Source organism: Nipponia nippon, unplaced genomic scaffold (genome assembly GCF_047370975.1).
Source record: "Nipponia nippon isolate SJK-2023a ecotype South Korea unplaced genomic scaffold, ASM4737097v1 scaffold_7, whole genome shotgun sequence".
NCBI lineage: Eukaryota > Metazoa > Chordata > Aves > Pelecaniformes > Threskiornithidae > Nipponia > Nipponia nippon.
This window is the reverse complement of record NW_028262391.1, coordinates 43844410-43868629: the sequence shown is the minus strand read 5'-3', so window position 1 is coordinate 43868629 and position 24220 is coordinate 43844410. Positions and strand designations below refer to the sequence as shown.

The following is a 24220-nucleotide window of genomic DNA, read 5'->3' as shown; positions in this document are numbered from 1 at the left end:
CCGCCCCGCTTCCGGCCGCTGCGCCCTCCCTTCCGCCGCCGGGGGAGCGCCGGGGCGGGGCCGGGGCCGGTGCCAGTCCCAGTCCCAGCCCCAGCCCCAGCCCCAGCCCAGCGGCGCGGCTGCAGGTGCCGCTGCCGGTGCAGCTGTCCCCGGCCCGGCCCGGCCCGGCGCCATGGCGGCGGTGGCGGCGGTGGACAGCGGCTTCCCCCGCTCCCCGCGGGGCGCCGTGAAGATCGCCCGCGCGGTAGGCCCTGAGGGGAGCGGGGCGGGGCCGGGCCCTGCGGGGGCCCTCCGCGCCCGGAGGAGGCGGGCGGGGAGCGGCGGGGCACCGGCCCCCCCCGACCCCCCCGACCCCCTGCCCTTTCTGTCCCTTCAGCTGGTGGCGTTCGTGACGTTCCTCTGCTTCGCGGCCTCCCGCGCCCCCGGGGCGTACACGGCGCTGGCCGGCATGGAGGTGGTGATCACGGCGCTCTTTTTCCTGCTGTACTTGCTAAAGCTCGATAAAAAGATGAGCTGGCTCTTCTGGCCGCTGGCTGTGAGTATTGGCTGGCCCGCAGGTGGAGCGGGGTGACCCGTCCCGTGCTCGCCCCTTCCCGGGGAGGTCCTCGGGCCCTCCGGCCGCTGCTTCCATAAAGTTAAAGCAAAGCCCGGCGTTTCGTTGTTGTTGGACCAGTTTTCCCTAACAGAGATGACAGCGCTCTTCTGCGTCCATTCCTAAATAGCTGCTGTATATCCGTTAACAGTCCCTCCTGTAATGGGCATCATTTGCTTAACCTTCTAATGCTGTACTTTTCGTCTTTCTCATCACAAATTAAACATACACTTTCACTTAAATAACTTCCCCTCTTACCTCCCTTTTTAAAATTTATTTGCTGCTTTACTCTATCAAGCGTAGCCAAGTTGCATAAATTTGACTGCAAAAAAAAAAAAAAAAGGTAAAATGAGGAAGTTTTATCCCAAACGCTCTTTTTACCATCAAACCACTGGGTGTCACTGGCGATCTGAGGCGGATATTAGGTTAATTCTAGTTTCATAGTAAACCAGCAATTTTTACTGATTCATGCAGTATTGGGAGCTATTCACGTTCTTCCTCAGGCATGTTGGTCAGAATAAATATTTTGCTTCCCCTGGCTGTTTCAGGATATTTTCAACTCGGTGATTGCAGCGTTGTTCCTCCTTGTTGTGTGCCTGTGTGCAGTAATAATCAAGAGCAACAATGGGACGCTGGCTGGAGGAGTAAGTACAGACCTTACTAAGGAATTTCAGTTCTTAAAGTGGACGTGATTTGAACCTCTTGGTATATTTACACTGTGGTACAACCATGAAAATAGCTCTGTTGTAGAAGAATATACTCAGCCATCGCAAACAAAGTGAATACACATTCAGTGTATCTCACTAAAAAAAAAATCCTCAAATCACTGGTAATTTAAAGATATTACTAGACTTAGGAATTACTACTGAGAAGCACTAACACTGAAAACTCCTAGAGTTCAACTAATTTGAGTAACCTGCACTTCCATAGCTTGAAATCCCAGGTGGGAGAATCCATGGCTCTTTTAGGACTGTCCAGTTTGGTTACACTATTTAAGAAGCAATGCCTGCAATCCTGCTAAAAAGAGTTGAAACTTTTTAACAGACGTGCTGCTGCCTCCCTCCTGATGTGTATATTATTTTTTCTGACACAAACTGAGAAATTACGGCAGTTGAAAAGGTTTTTTCCTACTGCGGTTGTAAAATTTTTGTGTATTTAAGATCAAACCAGTTTAATAGTTTAAGCAACTGGTATTTTTAATTCAAATGAGAACTAATGTAATTAACATTAGTAAACAATAAGGGGGAAAAACCTCAGTTTTGAAAGTATTTAAGTGTCTTGAAGGAAAAGATAAGCTAAAATGTGACAAGCGACCAAAAGAAGCCCAGAACTTGCCACAGGAGTTTTTCAAAACCAGCTTAAGAGACGATGAGGTGGAAAGCAGATGTCTTCACTGGCAACAACATCCGAAGCAAAAAGGAGACTTTCTGATACAGGGACCGGCTATGCTAGAACATAGTATATAGTCTCAGTTGTGACGTTAGAAATTAAAATGAAGTGGGAAGCAGGAGACTAAGCGGGTAGCTTGGAAAACAGGTTTGGGCAGAACGTATGACATCTTCAGTGTCAGGAGACGCAGAGTTGCGCTGAGGCCCGTGCTCCTAGGGCACACGCTGCCTTGGACTGTGCTCTCCCGAAAGAGCCTGCCTTAGCGTTACTCCACCCATCGGACAATTCCATTCTAAAACATGCTTGCATCAAAAAACTTGTGTGCATGTGGGATTGGGCTGAAGGGCAAGAGCTGAGCAAGTTAACTCAGCGGTCGTTTTGCCAACACCTTTTTCCAGTTGCCTGCCTGAAGTTGTATATTTTTTAAATACTTACGTACATTTTCTTCAATTTGGAATATGTTTCCCGTTCAGAGCTTCAGAGGAGAGGCGCACTATTTTTTTTCCTGCTAGGCTTGTTTCTACAAACGTTGACTTTTCTCCGGGCCAATAGCATTAATTAGGCAGTCCCTAAAGAGACAGAAGGGGTTTCATTTAGGATAAAAGCACTGTCTGGCATAATGCAGCATTAGCTTAGCTTTCAAGGAGAACACAGCATCTCCAAGGCAAACATCAAACAAAGCCAGGGTGTAGACTGCTGTACGAAAGGCTGATGGGATTTAAATACAGGTGTTATTTATCAGCTGTCTCACATCACACATATATTTAGAAGGCCAGAACCGACTTAGGAAGATGTGTTTACTGCTTTGAGGAACAGTAGATGAATTGCTACAGTAAAAGACAGAGATTCTATGGGGACACTAACGTCATCATTTTTTATAGGTGTTTGGTCTTGTATTGCTTGTTCTCTCTGTTGTCGACGCAGTTGTTCTTTTCCAGAAGATTAGTCTTGGTGGACCAAGAGGAAGGAATACTGCAAAATGAGATTACCATTTTAGTAAAAGAACAATTTCTCCATTGATGACTGTTTTACTGTTCTCTTTTAAAGAATTTGTATTTTCACGTGTTCACCTTTGAATTTACCGTGCATTTATGTACTTTTTTGCAAGTATTGTTCATAAGTTTTCTTACGTTTACAAATGTCGTTTCAGTGTTGCAATTTCAGCAGTATAAGCATGGCAGAAAATTGTCCTGGTTTTGTAAACTTAATTACATTTTCACCTGTATGAAAATTAATTTCATAATTGTCTTCTTTCTGTAATAAAAAGAAAGTACAAATAGGCCTCAGTGCGTTATTTAGCATTATTTATTAAGTCACGTGAAGTAAGAATTACTTGATTTAATGTACCAATAAACATCTTTAGGAACAGGGTTATTTTACTTGTGTCCCTCATGCCGCAGGTCAGCGTCCTGGCCGATGACTGTCCCTGCCATGTGAGTGCTTTATTGCTGTGAGACCTTCGGATCCTCAAATTTTCATTTTCATGTTTAGAATAGCGCTGAAAACAACCACGCTGCCTCCCTCGTGCGACCCAATCACGACTCCACTGCCGTGCAGCGAAGGTAGTAGGTAAAGCTGAATTCGTATGATAAGCCACATGAAAATACGTAAGTGTCGGTGGGGGCCGCTGCTACAGCTGCTCCTGTGCTCAGACAGCCCACGGGGAAGCTCGGCGCCCCCCGAATCCGTCTGCGGCACCCCGGGCCGGGAGGGAGTTGCAAGGGCGATGCAGCGCAGCGGGCAAAAGCGAGCAGATAAAGGGCGCACGCTGTGAAAAGGGGGTTGTGCTACAACGCTTTTTCCGACACCGCGGCGTGCAGAGAGCGGGGGACCCGCCGGGGCCGGGGCCGGGGCCGGGGCCGTGCCGCGCAGGCGGGGCGCTGGGCGCTTGGGCTCCGCCGGGCCCCGCAGCGGGGCGGCGGCCGGCTCGGCGCCCGGTGGTGCCTGCGGCCCGGGCCCGCCCTGCCCCGGCGGGACCCCCCTGCCGCTGCGGGCGGCGGGGGCTGGGGATGGGGCCGCCGGCGGAGCCGCCCCCCGGGGCTGGGGGTGCTGAGGCTTTTTTTCACGTTTCCGCAGTGTCACGATTTCCGCTTCCCTCCTTCAGAGAAGGAAAAAAAACCCGAGCCAGCAGAGCAGCACAGCAGGGCCCGAGCCGCCCGCGCTCCGCGCCCGCCGCAGCCATGGAGGAGCCCGAGGCCGCGGGGGCCGCCGCGCCGCCGCCCGGGCTGCGCTCGCTCCTGCCGCCCCGGGAGTTCCTCTGCTCCCGCAAGGGCCAGCTCCTCCTCGCGGAGTCGGTAAGGGCCGGGGCGGAGCGGCAGCAGCCCCGGGCCGGGGGCGCGCTCGGGTTTGGGGCGGGGGGGACGCACGGCCCCGGGGACGCGGCTCCGGGCGCGGCCGGGGGCTCCGGGCGCGTCCCCCCGTGAGGAGCCGGTTACCGCCGGAGGCGGGGCGGCGCGACTGGGAGCGGGCTCACCCCGTGTCGGAGCCGAAGAGGCGGCCTTCCTCGGTGCCGTCCGTCGGTCCGCCCGCAGCGTGCCCGGAGCCGGGGGAGGGCCCAGCCGAGGGGGAGAACCGGGGGAAGAGACCGCAGGGCTGAGCCGTCACTGCATTGGGGTCAGGCGGAGCACGCCAGGAAACCAAAATGCTCGTCGCGTTAAGCTTCCAGTGCCTTACGTGCGTTCCCTTTTCAGTTAAAAATGGCTTTGATTTCGTTTTAACCTATTTGCAGCGTGAATCGAGTCACCCCTACTGCCCAGATTTGCGTTATCTCCTAGTGCCAGGCGGGAGGGAGGGTTTGCAAGTCAGCTCGTCCCGAGTACGTCAAGAAAGGCTTTACTCGTAACTTCACGATGTGTGGCATTGCACAGGGCATCGCCATCTCTCGGCTTTTGTCCTGAGCTCTTCGAAAGCCGTGTTTGTCCCTGAGCGCACGGAGGCACACGCTTGCTCGGTTTCACGCTTGGCTTACTGTGAAAGCACCAAATCATCATCGTTACAGACAAGCGCGGTCTGGCGCTGGAAGCACTGCTCCCCCAGAAACACACCGTGGTTTTCCTTTGGGTCCAGGTTCTGAGATCCGGGCTGGCGGTAATTATAGGCCTTTGATTTTTGGTGTAACGCTTTCTGGTATTTTACTTGTAAAGGCTTAAAGCCTGGCAGATGAAACAGTACCCAGCTGGTAGGGAAAGAGAACACTTACGCCATGGGTAGCGGCTATTTGACAAGCAAAAGTTAAATTTTAAGAGGAAGTTAGTTGATTGAAATTAGACTTTCGGCATCATTTATACTAGAAATAATGAGAAATTTAAACACCCAAGTTCTCTGCAATTTTAGCTGGAGTTTTGACAGCAGGTGGTGAAAAATCAGGACAGCCCAAGCTAGTAGCCAAGTACGCGGAACGCAGTTTCGATGTGTGAGGTGTCTCTGGCTACCCACCGTGCTGGCTCCGAGGAGGGAACAAGGAAATTCAAGCACGAGAAAGGGAAGGAAGGGGCAGCGAGCAGGCAGCGCCGTCAGGCTCCCGGCCCAGCCTTTCTCTGCCAGCCCTGGGAGTCTGCGAGGCCGCAGGCGCTGCCCTGCGGCAGACAGCAAGGGGAACAGCCAGGAGATGCGAGGCTGGCTTTGAGAAGAAAAGCCATTCGTTCAGGAGACGAGGATGACTTCTGTGGTGGGGAAGGCGGGCCTCGGGCTGGGTAGCAGCAGGCAGCAGCAGCTGTGGCAGCTCCACCAAAAACGCTGTAAAAATTCCAGGTACCCCCATCACTCATACAGCATCTGTAGCTGACAAAACCCACACATTTAGAAGATACCAAAGCCCAACTGACTTTGCTCCTTTGGTTTTTGTTACACACTGTAACATCTACTGGAGTTTCCTATGCAAGCTTACAGGCAGTAAATTAGGACTTTCAGGCAGCCTGGCTTTTTAACATTTCTGAACGATGACATATTTGAGGAACACTGTTTGGGTCACAGGATCAGACTCACCCTTTTGTTGTCATAGAGAAGCACTGATTAAGCCTCCTCGGAGTAATAAAAACTGCTCTGTCTTGACAAAACAGGGGTTTATCCTTTGTAGGGCTGCTCAGGGCTTCCTGCGGGTTTGACTGGCTGAAAGCAGCTGTAAAATCCCCTCTGCCAAAGCTGCAGCGAAGCTTTCTGTGTGCTCCGTGCAGGCCGGCCCACGTGCTTGGGATGCCCTTTCCTGGCAGAGGGGAGGCAGCAGTAACTTCTCTCCAGTTGCCTCAGCTTTACAAGAAGAAATCTTTGAAGGCAACACAGGCCCCAGAATAAATCCAGTCTGTATGCAATTAGAGAAATGCAGTGCCAAATAATTGAGGATGAGTCCAAGTTAAATCTATCATAGTTTAAATCTGTGTTTCATCTTTAGCTTTGTATTTCTTGTCTTGAATCTTTGATTTTTCCTCTTTGACACAATACTAACATGGGGTGGGGTTGGGTTCTGCATAAATGTATGTAAATAATATTCATGGGATACAGGTTTTGAATAGTGTCTTTTGTTCAGAAACAAAATGGGGTTCTCATTATTGTTGCCAAACATCTCCATCGCGTTATTATTCAGCAGCTTGGCAAGTCGCGAGAAATGCACTTTATTTCTCCGTCTTTAAAGTGATGCAAATGCTGGCATCTCTGCAGGTGGGTCAGAGGCTCTCTGCTCAGCTATAGGAAATGCCAAGTCAGTTTTTTCAACATTGAAAAAGCAAACCACCAAATACTGAAAAATGTATTACCAGCAAAGCACAGAAGCAGCTTGCAAACATATCTGGACTGGGGCAGATGATTATACTTCTCCTTTTCTGTCTATGGCAGGAAGGGAACAGGAGTTCGCTTCAGCAAATTCCCTCAGCCCAGTGACCGTGCTGGTTGTGTACTTGGTGGAAGTAACCTCATTAAAAAGTCATGTTTTGCCCAGCAGAAGTGGCTGGCAAACGATCGGTTCAGCTGTCATAAATTATAGCGGACTGACTCCGACTTTGTAAATTAAGACAACTGCCACATTCACCCCAGCCCCTTCCCTTCACTGGCACTGCTGGAGGTGGCGGGGAGCGCTGGTGCCGGCAGCACGGGGCGTCCCAGGGAGGGTCGCGCAGGCAGCCGCACCGGGAGCGTGGGAGCTCAGCGCTGCTGGCGAGGATTCCTTTGTTCGGATTGACGGAAACTGCTGTAGCCGCTTTTTAAAAATAACATTTACACAGGTTTTCACGTGAAGTGAGTATGGATCTTTGCAGTGTTGGGGTGTAATTTTCATGTCGGCATGTAAACTGCTCTGTGGGCTATCAGGTCTGGGCATTCTGGTGCATCCTCTAGAACAAGTCAGGCTGGTGATGAAGCTGATTACTGCTAGAAGCTTAATTATAATCTGAAATTTCATTCAGAGAAAGAAGTTCCCCCCCCCCCCCCCCCCCCCCCACTGCGCTCCTCTTCCTTTTGATCTTCCTGCCTTAGGCCTTAATTTTTTATTCCACCCGGGATAGCTACACAGCCGCAAAGCAGCAGTAACATCAAGTACCTGTGCAAGCTTTGCTGTCTCTCCTGATCCTATTTATTCTCACTGTCTTGCTCCTCCACTTTCTAATCACCATTCTTTATCTGCCAGGTCAATTTTTTCTGTTTCTTTTTTCCTTTCTGTTTTCTCCTCATACCATTATTTCTTCTATATATTTTAACACTCTTAAGCCACTCATTTTTCCTAAATACTCAAGTTGCTATCTTGAAGGTCAACATCTCATCCATGCTCTTTTCCCCCCTTAAGAGATGCATTTTTCAGTTCCCTCTGTCCTATGTCGGAACCATTTACCAGCCACTCTCATCCCTGCCACCAGAGCTTGTCCAGGCAAGATCCACATGTGCACATCCTGCTACTCACCCCGGCTATTTCAAGTTTTTGTGTTTGTCCTGGTGACTACTTTAATTGGCTTCTCCGTAGCCCCCTGAAGCCAGCATGCAGTGGCACTACGTATTTTTTTAATAAAAATATAGTATGAATATGTAAGGTTGTCCAGTATACGGTTGTGTCACCTTTGTGGTGACACAAAGGATGTAGAAATCGTTGTGCCTGTTTTTCTCCTCTTTTCCTGTCTTCTGTCTTTTCAGTCTTCTTTGAACTGACCTTCGTAACTGAAACTTGCAGCTGCTCTGTGTAAAGCCTCCCTTGAAGAGGAGCCCTGTGCCTTTCTGTGGGTCTGTAGCCAGAAGGTGGCCCTTGCGGCTAATTCTGGGGGAGCCAAGAACTTCACCTCCGTGACAAGTAGGACAGAGAAGTAACTGAAGAGCAGAGACCACTAAGTGATCTACTTTCTTTCTCTGCCAACAAACAATAACAAAATGGACTCTTGTCCTAGCCGCTTTTATAACTGTTTAAGCAAACCTGTTCTTTCCTGCGGAGGGGAAACAAGGAGCAGGCATCTGACGGCGCGGAGCAGCGAGCGGAGGGCGCCGGGGCACGTGTAGTAGCATGCAATGATGTCAGCTGCTTCCTGGCACCCGCGTCATCCCCGGCGGGCTGCACCGGGGCCGTTCTCCCTGCACGGACGACACAGACGCCTTCGCGCTCTGCCGTGACCTCAGCGCTTCAGCAGTCCTCCCTCCTGTAAGGAGCACAGTGCTTTCTAACCGTTGTAACTCATTATTTTTTATACCTTGAATTGCAAGCTGGTTATAAAGTGTCACTTCACGATGCCTGGCCAATTTAAGAAGCCCAGCAACACAATATTAAGTACTAATTACATGGGAGAAAATTGCTTTTTGAAACGCAATACCAGAGAAGTTCCTTTAAAAAAGAAAAAGTAATACGCAATAGTTCTCTTCTATGTGCATTCCCATTCCCACAAAAAAGATGCTGAATGAAAAATCAGGCCTCTTTTTTGCCAGGATTTTTTATAATCTTACCGCTGCCAGACTATGAAAGGCTCCTGCTCTGTTCTTTGCTGCACTAGAGCCTCCTGCATCCGTGTGTCCCTCCGCAGTGAAGCTGGCAACAACCACACCAACCTTTCAGCAGCAGTGCGGGAACAACTCCGACTCCTAGCTGCTATCAATGCCAAGGGTGTAATCCCAAAGGAAAAAGAACCCCCCTGTGTAAATACAAATGGACAAAACTGATAAAACGTTATTTTTTTCTTTTCTCCCAGAAGCAGCAGTGCTTTCTGAGTCTGAAAGTGCTAGAAATGAACTTGCAACCTCATTGAGGCTCACAAACTTCCTCTCTAGTATTTTTTTAGCATAGGCACAGAGCTGTTTGTTAGAAAAATGACAAGATCCCATTGCTGGACCTTTCTCTGAAATCGCTTTTAAACACGCAGCTTCAGGAAAAAAGGTGCAGAACAAGTGTGACGTGCAGTGGATCATTTGACGGCCTTTAGAGGCGTCAGGCTATATTCTGAAGGTTGCTTTTGAGTTTGTCATTTTTAGAGCAACTTTCAGTTTGCCAGGTGTTTGTCTCAAAGACTTGAAACCTGGAAAAGTAAGCAAGTAGGTGTGCGTTATTTCTGGGTACAGACTGGCACATCAATGTTTGTATTGTGGGAGGAGAGGTATATTTTTAAGATTACCAAATTTTTAGATGATATCAGATGCTTCAGTTAATAGCACTGCGATTAAATGGTCAGACAAGATAACAAGATACCTACTGACATTTATAATTCAGAAAAGATAGTAATAGAAATATCCAGTATTGCTCAGGGAGTCCACACACCCCACCTGTCAGACAGGGAAATGAGCTCTCAACAAAGAGAAATGAGAAACATCGTCAAAAGCAGACAGCTTTGCGGGCTTTTGTATTACACAGGGCTGTCCCGAGTTACCAAGTAGATTGGGCATTAAGGTCCACGGCATTAAGGTCCACGGCATTAAGGTCCACGTCAGGGCCGCGATGGAGCCACCAGGCAGACAAAAAAAGAAAACCAAAGAACAAGCTGCAGCACCGTCGCCATCACCTGGCAGAGCCTTCAGGCACCTCCTTCCTTTTGTTCCTCTGGCTCTTTCTAATGTCTGCCTGCCTCCCCTTCCAGCGCCTTCCAGCCTTGCCTCAGTGAAGGCCGTAACATGTAAAAATACCGTCTTTCAAACCTTCATTCTCAAAATCTGGTCCACTATTTTAGAGGTGTGTATTTCACCTAAAATCTTCCTGGGGCCTTTTCAGTCTCTGAATGTCTCCAAAACAAGGAATGATACTTAACTGGAGAGCAATTATCACATTTCATGTCAGATTCTTTCCCTTTTACTATTATCATCAGTAATCCACTGAAATGAAAGGACCTCTTGCAAATCAAGGTGGTGGGTTGTTTTTTTTTTTTTAACGTGGCCTTGAGTGCACGTCCCTGCACAACGGGGTGCTGACAAGTGGAGTCAGGAGTGGAGAGCGGGACGGGCTGGACTCAAGCCCACCACTCAAGGTGGTGGTGATGGCCAGAGTACAGCTGAGGAACAGGCAGCAGGAGACTGCTGTGATCCTACCAATATACCGAGGGGTTGGTTTGAGCAAGTAATTGGCCTGTTAACTGGATTTTAAAATGGACAACTAATATTTCCCCAGATGCCAGATTCTCTGGATCAGACCGAATTAGAAAGCCGAAATGCTCAGACTGATCCTTTCCTCTCTTCAGCAACTTACCTCGCACCCAAGCAGGAATCCCACCGGCACACCAGCACGCTGGAGCGGCAGCCCCTTGGCGTGCTCTTGCCACAAAACAAGTTTCTGTTTGCATCCAGGGCTGTTACAGCAGGGTCTCGGGCACTGCAATGCGTTTCAAACCACTGCAGACCTACCCAGTGCCATCAGGGTGAGGGGAAAACAGCAGGATCCTTAAATTACACAAACTACCAGAAGGCTGATCTTAAGAGAAACATAAAGGCTCTTCATTTCACCTAACAGTTAACACATCTGACAGAAAAACTTTTTCTCTGTATAAAGGCAGACAGAGTCACCATATCAAACAGAATCGAGATCAAAGTGATCTCTGCTGTGCATCATCAACTTAACATATCTGGAATTTGCCTCTCTACGTCCCCTCGCTGCTGTAGTATGATGTATTATTTAACACTGCATTTAATTCTTTCATAAGAGATCTACCAAGTTCAGTTCAGGTCTAACGTTCTGCTGTTGAAAGAGGGTTGGTTGGTGGGACCTATCCTGAACGTGTCTCCTCCCTGCCGCTGTGTCCCTGCCCGCTTCTCTGTCTCAACATCTCAGTTATCACATGCTTTCTTTTAGCCAGAAAGTTTTTTTTTTTTAAACACCAGAACAAGAAAGAAAGAATGTCCTAGCTACATGGTGATTTCTTTTTAAACCAAGGAAACATGAAACCATGTCTAAATTATGTTCCACAAATGTGAGCAAAACAGATTCACAAAGTTAAAGTCCAGTCCTTTCTGCTTTTATTCCATGAGGGTGGGAAGGGAACAGGCAGCGTGATAGGAAGGAGGAAGAAGTTCTCTCTCCTCTCAGCAGTTTTCAAGTTCAGCTATATCCACTTCTCTTCGAACACTACATATCCACTTCTTAGTCATAGAAATAAAATACCATGTTAAGGATAAGATACATTGAATGAGTTCCCTCCACTATATGAAAACTCTACCTGCAAAGAGGATATGTAAGCAATAAGCAAATAATAATAGGATAAATAACAACAAATAGGGTAAACATTAACAGGTAACAGGCCTCGATGCAGAAGGGAACTGTATATATTATACCAGATCTCATTTCATTGGGTTATAAGAAACTGAACAATGCATAGGCATTTTAAGATAAATACAGTATCTTACTAAAAACGTCACATCCTCTCAAACTTCACCACCCAGTCCTCATGGATCAAAACAATATACTCCAGTTATTAGCATCCTGGTCAAGAACTGACTGCTTTCCCCAAAAACCAGGCTTAGAATAAAGGGTTCTTAATTAATTAAATTAAGAAATTATTTCAACAGGATCGAACTGCTTAGTTGCACCCTAAACCTAAATGGACTCTTTTGATACGTGTATTTGAGGGTTGACTGACCTCTCATAGGAGTAATTATTAATCAATAATAAATTAGAACTTATCGTTCAAGTATAATAATGGGGTTTTTTTTGAGGTACAGGTGGTTCCCAGGAACACATGGTAGCAGCAAATAAAATTATAGAACTGAAATTTAATGAGGCAAATACCTTGATCGTCACAGTCCAAACACTTATGCTTTTCAAGAAGCCACACCTGCCTTCAGACGTGCCATCTGGGGGAAAATAATACATCTCAGTATTACATGAGTGAGAATGTCAGTGTCCCAAATTTAGAATTTAGAAGTTAAAAAAAAAAAAATATCTTTGTAACCTAATGCTCAAACAGTACCTGCTGCTATGTTGACCAAAAGCATCTCAGTGTTGCTAAGGCAGAGATTTGTCTCCAAGGGGAAAGGCTGACTAGAGCAGCTCAGGTGCAAACTAGCACATAGTCCTCACACCTGCAGAAAATGTTTTATTCAGTATGCTAGGTACTTTTTTAATTTTAAGCTAATTTGAAGAAAACAGCAACCAGTTACCACGTGAGGCAGTAGAGCAGTAGGGCTGGAGCCTCTTCTTGGAGGTGACCAACTCCCAGTACATCATTTGAAAATTTTGTTAAGTTTCTCCACAGCTGCCTCACCTCCCACTTTCACAAACACAGTAGCTGAAAGTCCAGAAGTGTAGCACACCACTTTGGTACTGCTGGTTTAGGTGAAAATGCATTTTATTCAGCCATTTTCCCATTGTGAAACTTTCTATTTTGAGCCATAAACAATAGTCTAAAGGTATTTTAATTGAGTGGGAAAACAAATGCCATTTTTATTATTTTGTAGAGTTAGGAAACATCATGCAGGTAGAACAAATCTATGGGAGTTATCTATCCTACCGCTCTCTAAAACAGCTGTCTACACTGGAAAACTAGAACCAGAGACTTCCAGAAATTACAGAATAATTAATTCTCAGCTCTTTTCTATCCATCAACAGCAGACTTTCTTCTTTCAACTCTAAGAAGATTAACAAATGCTGAGTTACTTGGGGCTATCTGAGCAATGATTTGGATTTCAAATGAGAACTGTCACGGTTGAAAGCTCAAAGCTCCGTTTGCTTGGCAGCGCCCCACTCTATTTTCAGAATTACGTTGTCAGAACAGTTTACAACCCAGAGCAAATTACTGACTGGGAGAGGTGCAAATCCACCGAGCTCTCCAGAAAGTCGATTTCACATGCATTGAAACAAACACCATTACTTTAGATTTATTCCATGCTAAACAACAAAACTCTTTTGGCCCAAGATAAAAAAGTAGGAAGCAAGATAGGCCATCACCAGCAGCACCGACAGAACGACGCCAGGGAGAATAACGCTTCAAAGCTGCTCGGCTGCCTGAGGTGCTGCTATTCCATGCGAGTAACTAGTGTTTCCCCTTTACTCTAGGTGCTGTCATTTATCATCTTTATCTGCTACATTGCATCTCTAGCTGCCTCTTTCATGATGGCACCACTACTAGAGTTCCTGCTGGCGCTGTTTCTTTTTTTTGCCTATGCCTCCAAACTTAATGAGAAGTTTAAAGGACTCTACTGGCCTTTGACGGTAAGCGAAACGTGCAATATAAAAACACAGATTTAATTGTACAGTATAACATGAGTAAAAGGGACCATATGGGAGTTTAGGCTGACTGTTAACAACTTCACCCCCTTATCAGAAACCTGTCCATATTGCCTCGCATTCAGAAGGTCCCACAGCACTCTTCAAACTATGCTATACTACATACTATAGCTTCCTTGGAGCTGACGCAAAGCATGGTTTTATTAAAGCACAGAATTCATGCCTGATTCCAGGCAAATGGCTTAGGACTGGATCTCCAGAAGCAGGCAACATCAGCCTAGGTAAGTCTGACCACTGCTGGGGTCTCTTTAACATTGCCACCCTTACAAATGGGGAAACTGAGGCATGCTATGTAGCAGTGCATATACTTTATTAAAATGTTTTAAAATTCTCAGGTGAGTGCTGTTGAGATGCATACTCACATGCAAACAAACGTGCTTTTGTTAAGGGGGGAAGCCCTGCCGCTCCTGCCGGCAGCTGCTCATTGAGACGCAGGAACCCGCTGGCTGCTCACCGGGGAGTTTCAGGGTCGGGGTCGCGGGCGGGTGCCGCACGCTGGCCGCTGGATGTCTCTCTTGCTTCAAACATAGATTGTAAAGGGAGCATTTGTCTAGCAGCGCAAATACTTGAAAAAAAAAATGCTAATCCAATCGATTCAGATTCTCTTTTGGTACAGTTCTGCAATAGTTCACCATAGTGAGAGTTGAGTTAGAGCTCTCAATGTATAAAAATAACATTAGCAAGGCCGCTGGTGGATAAAACAATAGCAGTGACTTTGACTATGACAGCGTACATGCTTTTCAGATTGTAATCTCAGTTCCATCGTTTTCCCGTTTCCTACATGCATCCGATTCCAGAACTAAGACAAAAAAAGCACGTGTATGTTTATTATGTCCATTACCATAATATACTCCAGCCACAGACTGTAGATAATTGACCTTGTCCTGATTTCAGAGGAGTCAAGTTTCATATAGGATTTGTGTTTTGAGGCAGTATCTTATCCACCCATCTGTTCTGAAAAGGCAGAAGATGTAATTGTGAACAGAGGTGAAGATACCATTACTGCGCTCGCGTGACTTACGCACGCCCTGGGAATCGCAGCTCTTTAGTTAATACCCAGTTCAGAGACACGGTTGCTCCAGCACATCACCGCTTGTATTAGAGGCCGTGGCCCCTGCCCTGCAGAGCAACAGGCTCAGCCACAGAAGCACACATTTCGATGACAGCAGTGGGTGTGTTCACTTCAGGCTAGCTGCTGGAGTTACAAGTGTACATACTAAGTATAAATCAGTTTTAAACACTAAACGAAGTGTTTAGTTCCTAAATGAGGAGTTCCTAGAGACAGGCCTACCTCTGTATAGGAACAAGCACCCGCCTGTTCCCCGCGGGAGCTGGTACGCTCCTCCAGAGCCGCTGGTACTGCAGGAGTTCTGCTTAAAGATGAGACTTTCAAAGGCATTTCAAATGATTCTTCCATTAGCCCTTGCTGCGCTCCAAGTTAAAACGTCACAGAAAGATAGACCGTCTTAGCCTGAAGAGAGCTCTGCCTGACATACCCATGTTAAAGTAGGATTTATACCAACACCTGTAAGAACAGAAGCTAATGCCAGGATTCTGGTCACCTTGCATTTAAAAATATTTCCCAGATGAGCAATTCATCTGCTACGAAATACCAGGCTGTAGTCACGCTCCAGCATCAGGCAAGTCCACTGACGCAACAACAAAGGTTTTTAACGGTAACTTCTGAAATCATTTTTAGAGGAGTTTCTATGTTGGAATTACATGACTAATCTGAGAATGCAACATTGCTTATTTTACAGGATTTCTTGCGGTGCGTCACTGCTGCCATTATTTACTTTGCCATTTCAATTGCTGCTGTCTCAAAATACAATGATGGAGCATCTAAAGCGGCAGGAGTAAGTAGACGTGAGCTTTCCACTTAGGTATTTTGGTGAACTGCGTACGGAGATACTTTAGAAACAATTCAATTTTGACCCCATTGCAAGTAGCAGAAGTTTCTGCAGTTAACTAACTGAGAATTAGATTTGCCTAAAGCAAGGAAGAAATGGTCAGTTATTTAGGAAAACAGGTTTTGAATCAATGAATAGCTTTTTCATCCTAACAGTGCTGCTCAATGTTAACTGTACTAGGTAGGAAAGGCACCTATTCTGCTTTTTAATTTCACCAGTTGTGCAGGGAAGATAAACTTCTCTGTTCCTGCAAAGAACAAAGATCCTTGAATGGAGGGAATAATAATAATAAAAAAGAAATCAAACCTGTAACTACTAAGGACAGTCTAAATTAAGTCATTTCAACCTTCTGCTTCTACTGCCTAATTTTTCTTGGATGAGTTGAAACAAGAGCAGTGTCATTTTACCTTCCAGTATACAGACTGCCCAGGAGAGAGCCTTCATCGTCAGCATTTTGTGTTCAGAAATAAGATACAGCCTCTGCATCTGCAACTTGACTCTAAGCATCAATAATGTATGCAACATAAATAAAATTTGCATAACAATTTTAAAAGATAGGGAAGAACAATACCCAGTCGCGTTAGCCAGCAACCCTTACCAAACCATCCCAAGCCATATACAATTCAAACCAAAGACCTTGTTTTAATCTTTGTCGCTCCGCTTAGACGTGGAGCAATCCAACGTAGCATTTACCCTAGCTTCTCAGACAGAAAAACAGCCTAGTCTTGCCACACTGCTGCTGCTTTGACACTAAATAGGTAACCCCAGAATCATTTTATCTCAATCTAGTTCACTCTGCAATAGACACGGCTCCTTACAAACCAGTAAAAAATTATTTCCAGAGAAATCGAGGTGATTTCTTGGTGGCAAAGAGCTGCCTCGGGATGGTGGAGGTGCAGGTTACGTTCTCCTGTAGCTCCCGCACAGGGCAGTGCTGATGCTCAGAACGTGCCCGGAGCAGAGAGGGAGGTAGCCTGGGGAGCGGCTAAGGACACATCTGATAGAGCAACTGCAGGGATCACTACTCAGGCTCCCAAATTAGCTGTAATTTAGTTGATGCCAATGGGTGATGAGACATTTCCCTTCCCTGTCTTTTTAGAAAGGCACAGGCCAAAAAAATCAAGCCCAAGTTTTCTTTAAGAATTTTTCTTGTCAGCCTTATTTTGGTTTGTCATCGATGGACGTGAACTGTTGTTAAAAAGAGTATTATTTTGCCATTTTAGGTGTTCGGATTTATAGCCACGATAGTGTACGCCATTGATTTCTACATAACCTTCAATGACCTGGTTACTTTTCTCAAGCAAGGCAGTTCTGATTCCCCTGAAGGGCGCAAGTCAGAAGGTACGTAAAATTCCCCGTTTTGGTTAAACGAGCGTGTAACCTGAGACTTTCTTCTCCATTTCACCCTTCACAGGGGAGCAAGAGCACTCACTTAGCAATAAGTTTCTGTTCTTGGCTACCTTGATTTTGTATGCCACGACTATGCTGAATTATGAAGCTGCTTAGTCTTAAAATACAACTGGAATTTCAGTGATTTATAAAGACAACTAGCAAGCCAGGAACATGAAGTTTTGTGCCATCTAACTTTGAAAGCGCCCAAATCCAATTATAGAAATTACTGTGCAGCACAGACTTTTTTCCTCCCATCAAGATGCCTTACTTTAAAAATAAACATCTACTACTTTTTTTTTTTGATAACTTAATAATTAACATCCATTAGTCCACAGTCTTTTATGTCCAGTAGCGCTTTTCTCCTTATCATCTCTTTATCATCATTACCTCTTATTCAGGGTCAAGCTTTGACCATCTGTGGGCAAATGGCCTTGAAATCCAAGGGCCACACAGCATAAAAGTAACAAGATTGTTATCAAATTTCTTTCCAATACAGGAGGTGCAGTCTGCCTCAAATCAGACAGATCCACTTAGACAAAGAGGGACCCACCGTTGGGAGTTCAAACCCATTTCAAGTCAAGGCAGGGCACAGTTAGCTATTCTGCAGCACCCAGGAGCCCACATCAGGCATCATGCCCCTGTGACACTACTCGTTGCACTCACACAGATGAAAGACCGCTCCACACTTAAATAAAAAATCCCCAAACCCCCAAAAACACCCCCCACAAAACCAAAATCCACAAAAACCCTCAAAAACAAACACCTAAGATGTGTACAGAATCCTAGAAGGTATATAGTAATGCTAACAGTCTTTTCTAGGTATTTTAGTAGACTGTTCAATGTTTTGCAAGCTTTACGCCAAAAAGAGAGAGAGACAAAGAAAAGAAGAATTAAAGGAACAGATAATAGGAAACAGACTGTTAGATTAAAACTGTTAATCCCCACAAACTGAACTGACCTTGGAAGAAGATCAGGTGACAAGGGTACAAAATTAGGCTAAAGATTAGATCTAATTTGCGTAGAGATGGAGAGAGAAATATATAAACTTACAAATACGCAGTCACGCAGCTTTGTGTCAATGCTTTGACCATGCAAGAAGGGCTGCGCCCTGCAGTACAGCTCCTCCAGCACCAACCCACGTTCATGCTGTAGCTCACTACTGCTGAGGCCAGAAATCCCTTGCTTCCTTGCAAGCTGAGTCTTGAGCTTGGGCAAGACGTACCTCTGTAGGCCTGTCGGGATTTCTTAACGTCTTAAAGCTTCTGGTTTTCAGATACGTTTAACTGGCAGTGCGTAACTGTGACCCACAGCAAACGGCAATATTGTAGTACAGGAAGCATGGCTTCCGCAGACTTCCTCTTGGTGGTCGTGCATAATATCTCTGCAACTTCTTTCAGCTGAATTGTTCTCTCGGTTGTAGTGGTCTAAGTCCCTCTCAGCAAGTCCTTTGAAACACCATTTAAAGCTCCATCGTGTTACAACTGTCATCTTACTAGCGTTTTCCTAAATATGCCACGTCCTTCAAAGCAGACACCTGCGGAAGAGCAGCATCTCTCTTCCAGCAAGAGCTAAAGCTGCCCTGGGGATTTCCAGTTTTCATTTTCACTATTGTTCCTTGTTTTAAATTTCAGATGAGGACTCGGATTCCGACTCGGACTGAAGAACTGAACACCAACCAAGTGTGAAGGGAAGATGATCAAGCACTTTCCTCTTTGCTGAATGCACTGCCAATTGAAATATCTCCCTTATTTCAGCCTCAGTATCCTCTTTCCATCTCCCTGTTTATGGAATCACCAAAGCACAGACAGGGCAGTGATGTGGAAAAGGAGACTATTCCCAATGCCATTACGACGCTCCTTCAGAACTACGGATTTTGCAGTAGTTCAACTTGCCCGAGAGGCCTGTATCCAAACAACACATCTCAATTCTCCTTTGCCCCTCCTTACTCAGCACTACAATGCACTGAGTAAACGGGAACATACTATTTTGAACATATAAGTGGAGCTTTTAATACGCTTAATTCCAAATTTTTAACGCTTATAGCTTTGATACTTCTTGCTGTGCCAAAGAAGAGAGGCTCAGAATGCTTCTACTTTATTTGTATTTTTCTTGATTAACTAACAGTATTTCTTTATCTGAAGTCTGAATATTCCACTATCATCTCAAGCACTGAAGGCATAGATTATAGTTAACATGTTGGTTTCAACACATTTATATCTACTGCCTATCTGCGACAAGAAAAAGTGACAACTGGAAATGTGCAGTAAGAACAAACCTCACAGTATAATTGTGCCGCAGGGTAGCTGGCTCATCAAACATTCAATATCACTTTTTCAAGCTGCTTGGGTGGGGTCACATCCCATCTTCTGTAATTTCACCACAGATAGGAGGCAGAACACGAGGCATCGTCTTACCGGCCCCTTCGTGCCATTTGCGTGGAAGCCCTTGTACATGTTTGCACACACAGGTAAGGACGGCTTGCCAAATACCATCCAACATTATCTGCCTATCGAAGCCTGAAAATATTTATACGCAAGATATCACTGTCTGATCTCCTGATGCTCTGTGTTGCGAACACTGGTCCTCCCATGAGACGTAGCGCTGGACTTAGTCCGCTGGGTTCGCAAAACAGACGACTGTTTCTGTCAATCTCAGGATACCTGGGCCCCAGGAGGGCACTGCATCCTTCCCACTGTGAAAATGCAAAAAACCCGCAACCTCCAAACTAAAGAATGTCTGCAACGAAATTCATTTTCTCAGCCCCCTTTTTTGGGGGGGGTGGGGAGGTGGGTTGGTTTGTCATTGTGTGTCATGTTGTTCCCCCCCCCCCTCCCCCCCCCCGAAGGACATGATTTATCTCATGGTCTCGTATTCTGGGGGAAAGCCACCTGAATTTACAAGGAGGTGTAGCACAACCTGCCTTGAAATATTTGTGTCCACCTATAAATGCATACTGCTTGGAAAAAGCGTGGCGTGCTCTTTGCATATGGCATCAGATAGGTCTATTTCAAAGAAACCTGTATACATTTTAAAAAAATTCATATAGTACCAGAACAGGTGGCCTTAACAAAAAGTAATTAAAATGAGAACAGATGGTACTAACAGAATAAATTAAAAACAGGGATAAAACAATAAAGGCAGATTTCCTTTGGAACAAAATTACCGCTTGGGTTCCAGTTCCCTGCTAGCAGCTGGCTGCTGACAGGCAGAAACACGGTACCTAACAGCGAGCAGGTGCTTGGGAAGGTGCTGGCCAGATTTGGAGTTGTCGAACAGGCAGCTCCTACATCTCCTGTTTCCAGACCACCGAATAAAAGCAAAACAAATGGTTGCTTCCAAATGTGACAAATAATCTTTGCTTTTATGAGAAAGAGCTCTTTGGACCTTTTCTGGTATGAAATTCCATGTTTCTTTCTTTTCTATTGTCATATTTTACTGGCATACACTGTGACGTCAGGGGACCTGGGCTCATTTTTATATTCAATTGTTTTGTATTTCTCCTTTTTTTTTTTAATTAAAAAAATGTACTGCATGTCACAGCTGGAAACTAGTACATGGTTAATATTTAGAAACCATGCTGGATTAAACCTCTTTTAATAGAAGTGTTGGGTGTCTTATTTGAAGACCTGGTTTTACTGCCTTGCCTCTGACCAGCGAGAGTAATGGTGTTTCAAGAAGCTCCACCAAGAAGGACACGGCGTGCTGGGGAGGTGACAATAGCACAGAGGCGGCACTGGAGACCAGTCACTCATGCTGACACGTCTTGCAAGGAGAAACTTCATCTTCAGCACATAAGCATGAAAGAATTTAACCAAGAAGTAGTTTTAGCATATGTAGTAGACACGGGAGATACAGTGCTCTTATTTGGCAACTGCTAACACTGTGAACGGCAATCCCCTCTGGGTTTACCCTTCACAGACATGTTATAACCTGAAACCTGCTATGGTTTTCTAGTAATTTTTTCACATTGGAATACTCCTAAAATCAACAGAAGAGGCAAACAAAATTGCTCATTAGTTGCTTCAGGACTACTTCAGCAGGCATGCAATGAATTGCCTGTCCAGAGACTTTCGCTATTAGCATTCAAGTATTTGATGATTTCATTTATTTCTAAGCAGTTTGCTCCCAGGGTCAAGCACTTGTGTAGGATTCCAGCCTTTTATTTAAAAAGATCTGTTCCCATGATTCAAATAAAATACACTTCTGTATTTTATGAATATCATTTCAGAAAAAAAGAATTCAATTAAAAATAATTACCTCGAAGCCAATTCTGACTGGGGGGGGGGGGGGGGGGGCGAGGGGGCTGACTCAGTCTTCTGTTCATCTGCCAGCAATATTGCACTAAGCTGAGTCTGGTGTAGGGCAGAGGAGAAGTCTGGTTCTATGGCTTTGGTTTTTTTTTTTTTTTGCTTGTTTTTCCTCAACTGACAAGATCAAAATAGTGGGAGCGCTGGTTTCTCTGCAATTCAGGATTCGCAACACAAGCGTAACGTTACACCCGCAGCACGGAGGCCTTTCTGAAGTTCTTTTGGTGACCAGCAGGGTCATAATCAAACATCTCTTTTTGACCACAATACATTCTTGTTCCAAACAGGAGCTGTTTCCAAAACCCATACAAGCTAATATATGCCTTCATCACAATTAGACCACAACTATTCCCATTTTGAATTCCTGTGCTTGTTGAACGGCACTCAGCAGCAGACAAACCTAGGGAGCGATGAGAGTTTCCAACACCAAGTGTGGAACAAATCTGTGTAGAAACAATGCAAGAAGTCTCACGATACCAACGCTGTGAATCAAAGCCACTAACAGGAAGGAAAACCAGTCTGCGGGCGTCACAGATGAATGACTTCATACAGCTCTCGCACTGTTTGAAGGTCTCTCTCCCTCCTTCTCCCTCCTTCTCCCATCAGAAAGCTTTTACACTTACCCGTGGAAGATCTGTTCAGTCCCGTGTGCTGATTTTGGACAGGTGATGTCAAGGAACTCAAAAGGCATTTCCAAGCAGCCTTTTTAGATTCTCACTGAAATAAGAGGCTCGACTGTCCTTTTAACACTTTGTCCATGACTCCACTTAATTTTGCTTTTCACCTGATACTGTTCAAAGTTCTAAAAGTCTTAAATTCCCAACTGACAAAGTAATTTCCAAGACGCTAAGTGAAGAGTGGTGTCTCTCAGCCTGTGTGGTATTTGAGAAGAATGCCTCCACCAGCCTAGTGTGTTGGGAAGCAGAAGACAATTTAATGCTCTGCATAGCAAGCAGATGTTTTTCATTCATTATGCTTCTGGTAAGTGTTCATTGTGCAAATTTCTAAGCCTGAATTTTATAGCTGCATCTTCCCCTGCTAGGAGACCAGCAGCCTGTATCATTAAGTGAGCGTGTACTTGTAACCGAACACTAACAGTGCATGCTTCTGACACCTGTACTTCTAAAATGCATAAATACGTGAGAAAACATACATACTGCTACTAGGCTGAGCTACACCTCACAGCAGGCAGCTTGTAACCAACCTTGTACGAGATTAAAAATAATAAAACAAAGTGGCTTCATTACAAAGATCAGGATACAAACTGCCCCCAAAGAGCAAATGCAAGATACACATCACCTTGTATTTTTCATATGCACAAAGAAGCTCCACCTAACCATCCTTTAACCCTTTTCTGAGCACGGAGAAAGGGAGATAATGCATCAAGGAAGCAGAACAAATTTAGATAAGCACTGAGAATGTGAATCTTGTTACAAGACACTCGAGACACCTTTTTGCATGGAGTATTAGTTTAAAAGTCAGGCTGGAGATACTGTGTCTTTATTTTCTTCGAAGTAAACAGGACTGCATCAAAACACCCTCACTGCAACACAGATTCCTCCTTTACTGGAAAAATTCACAGTACTCTGAGTGTTTGGTAAAACTTCTAGGTTAGAAGGTAAAGCAATGCTACCCAGAAAATGTAAGTGTATTTTTTTTTTTTTAAAATTCATTTTTCAGTCTATTTCCTTGAAAAAGAAAACAGTGATTCCAATGTTAATTTTGGCCAAATAATACCTGTGCTTTTATTTTATGTATATTTGCGATGCTGTACATCACATTTTGTTAGCCTGATCCGTTAAATAAGAAATCAATTATAGTCTTCCCAGGAGACTGAAGGAAGAATCCATATTTAAGAGTTAGACAGAATAAACTTTTTTTTTAATTCAACAGCTAACAAAGCTTCTCTTGACCAAGGAACACCGTGGATAACATCAGCAGCAATATAGCATTAAGACCAGCACTTTAATTCTTTGTTTTCTTAAACAGCACCAGTTTCATTAAGGCCTGATCTCTAAGCAGATCCAACTGATGCAACACCACAACAGATTAGAGTTTACCGCTGCTGACAACCCCACACAGGCGAAACGAACCGGCCCATCTTCTAGCAGAGAATTTGTACAAGCACGTGACTCTCCTTAGTGAATCCTTCTGTAGGAGCTCACTCGTACCACCACCTTCTTCCACCTCCCCACACACACACACACACACACACACTATCCCTACGCAGCATTTTACGAGCATCATTGATAGTCCCAAATCTTTCCACACCACTCATTCAACCATCCGTGCGTTTCCTCAGTTCTTACCCTTATTAACTTGGTCCTTTCACCTTGCACCTAAAGTGCCTGGATACCAAAAATCCCAACTGCGTCAAGGTAGGACTTGCAACCTACAGCCCAAGAGGTGGCAGAGCATCACCCACTCACTCCAGCATTTCAGCCCCAAAATTCCTTTTCAATCCAGAACGTGATGCTGCAAACCACAAGATACAGCATTTCGGCCCATTACAGCGTACCAGATGGAGAAACCTCCACAAGAGCAATCCCACCACAACCACTTCAGCAATAAAGCAATTCCATGTGCTTTCTGCTACATATAACCTCTCATCAAGGACTATTTATGCATGGGTTTTCATTAACTCCTGCATCTATGAAGTTTGTCCTGTCAGGGCTGGTTGATTCTGAACCCCTATGCCACTGTCTTGCATAGGAAGTGCATTTAGCAACTGCACTTACTGGATTATCAACTAACCAGCCACGACACTTGGTATACTGAGTTTATATATTGCCTTTACAGATGAAGACAATGTTGTAGTACTTTAATATGTCCATTTATTAAACAGGAAGTCCTTCACAATGATTCCATACTATATTGATCAAGATAAGTGTTAGAAAACTACCATTTTCCCTACATACAAAAATACAGACTTTTACCACTATGAAGACATGATCAGAAGAGTACCATGAAA

The 24220-nt window shown here is 45.1% G+C and overlaps 2 protein-coding genes across 4 annotated transcripts; both read left to right on the top strand.

Moving 5' to 3' along the window:
- Window positions 1–31: 31 nt before the first annotated feature.
- Window positions 32–3878, top strand: LOC104013284 (chemokine like factor). 2 transcript variants are annotated; one of them, XM_087740889.1, is made up of 4 exons: window positions 32–244; window positions 377–535; window positions 1141–1236; window positions 3382–3878. In XM_087740889.1, exons 1-4 carry the CDS (start codon window positions 173–175, stop codon window positions 3433–3435), a joined length of 381 nt encoding a protein of 126 aa, XP_087597015.1. In that variant the 5' UTR covers window positions 32–172; the 3' UTR covers window positions 3436–3878. The 2 variants fall into 2 exon arrangements, with proteins under 2 accessions (XP_087597015.1, XP_087597014.1); XM_087740888.1 differs by lacking the exon at window positions 3382–3878 and adding an exon at window positions 2863–3263 and having other exon boundaries at window positions 35–244.
- CMTM3 (CKLF like MARVEL transmembrane domain containing 3) lies at window positions 3432–20544 on the top strand. 2 transcript variants are annotated; one of them, XM_087740887.1, is made up of 6 exons: window positions 3432–3550; window positions 4058–4275; window positions 13410–13565; window positions 15401–15496; window positions 16774–16891; window positions 18574–20544. In XM_087740887.1, the coding sequence occupies exons 2-6, from the start codon at window positions 4162–4164 to the stop codon at window positions 18600–18602; spliced, it is 513 nt and encodes a 170-aa protein (XP_087597013.1). In that variant the 5' UTR covers window positions 3432–3550; window positions 4058–4161; the 3' UTR covers window positions 18603–20544. The 2 variants fall into 2 exon arrangements, with proteins under 2 accessions (XP_087597013.1, XP_087597012.1); XM_087740886.1 differs by having other exon boundaries at window positions 3437–3543.
- The last annotated feature ends 3676 nt before the right edge of the window (window positions 20545–24220 follow it).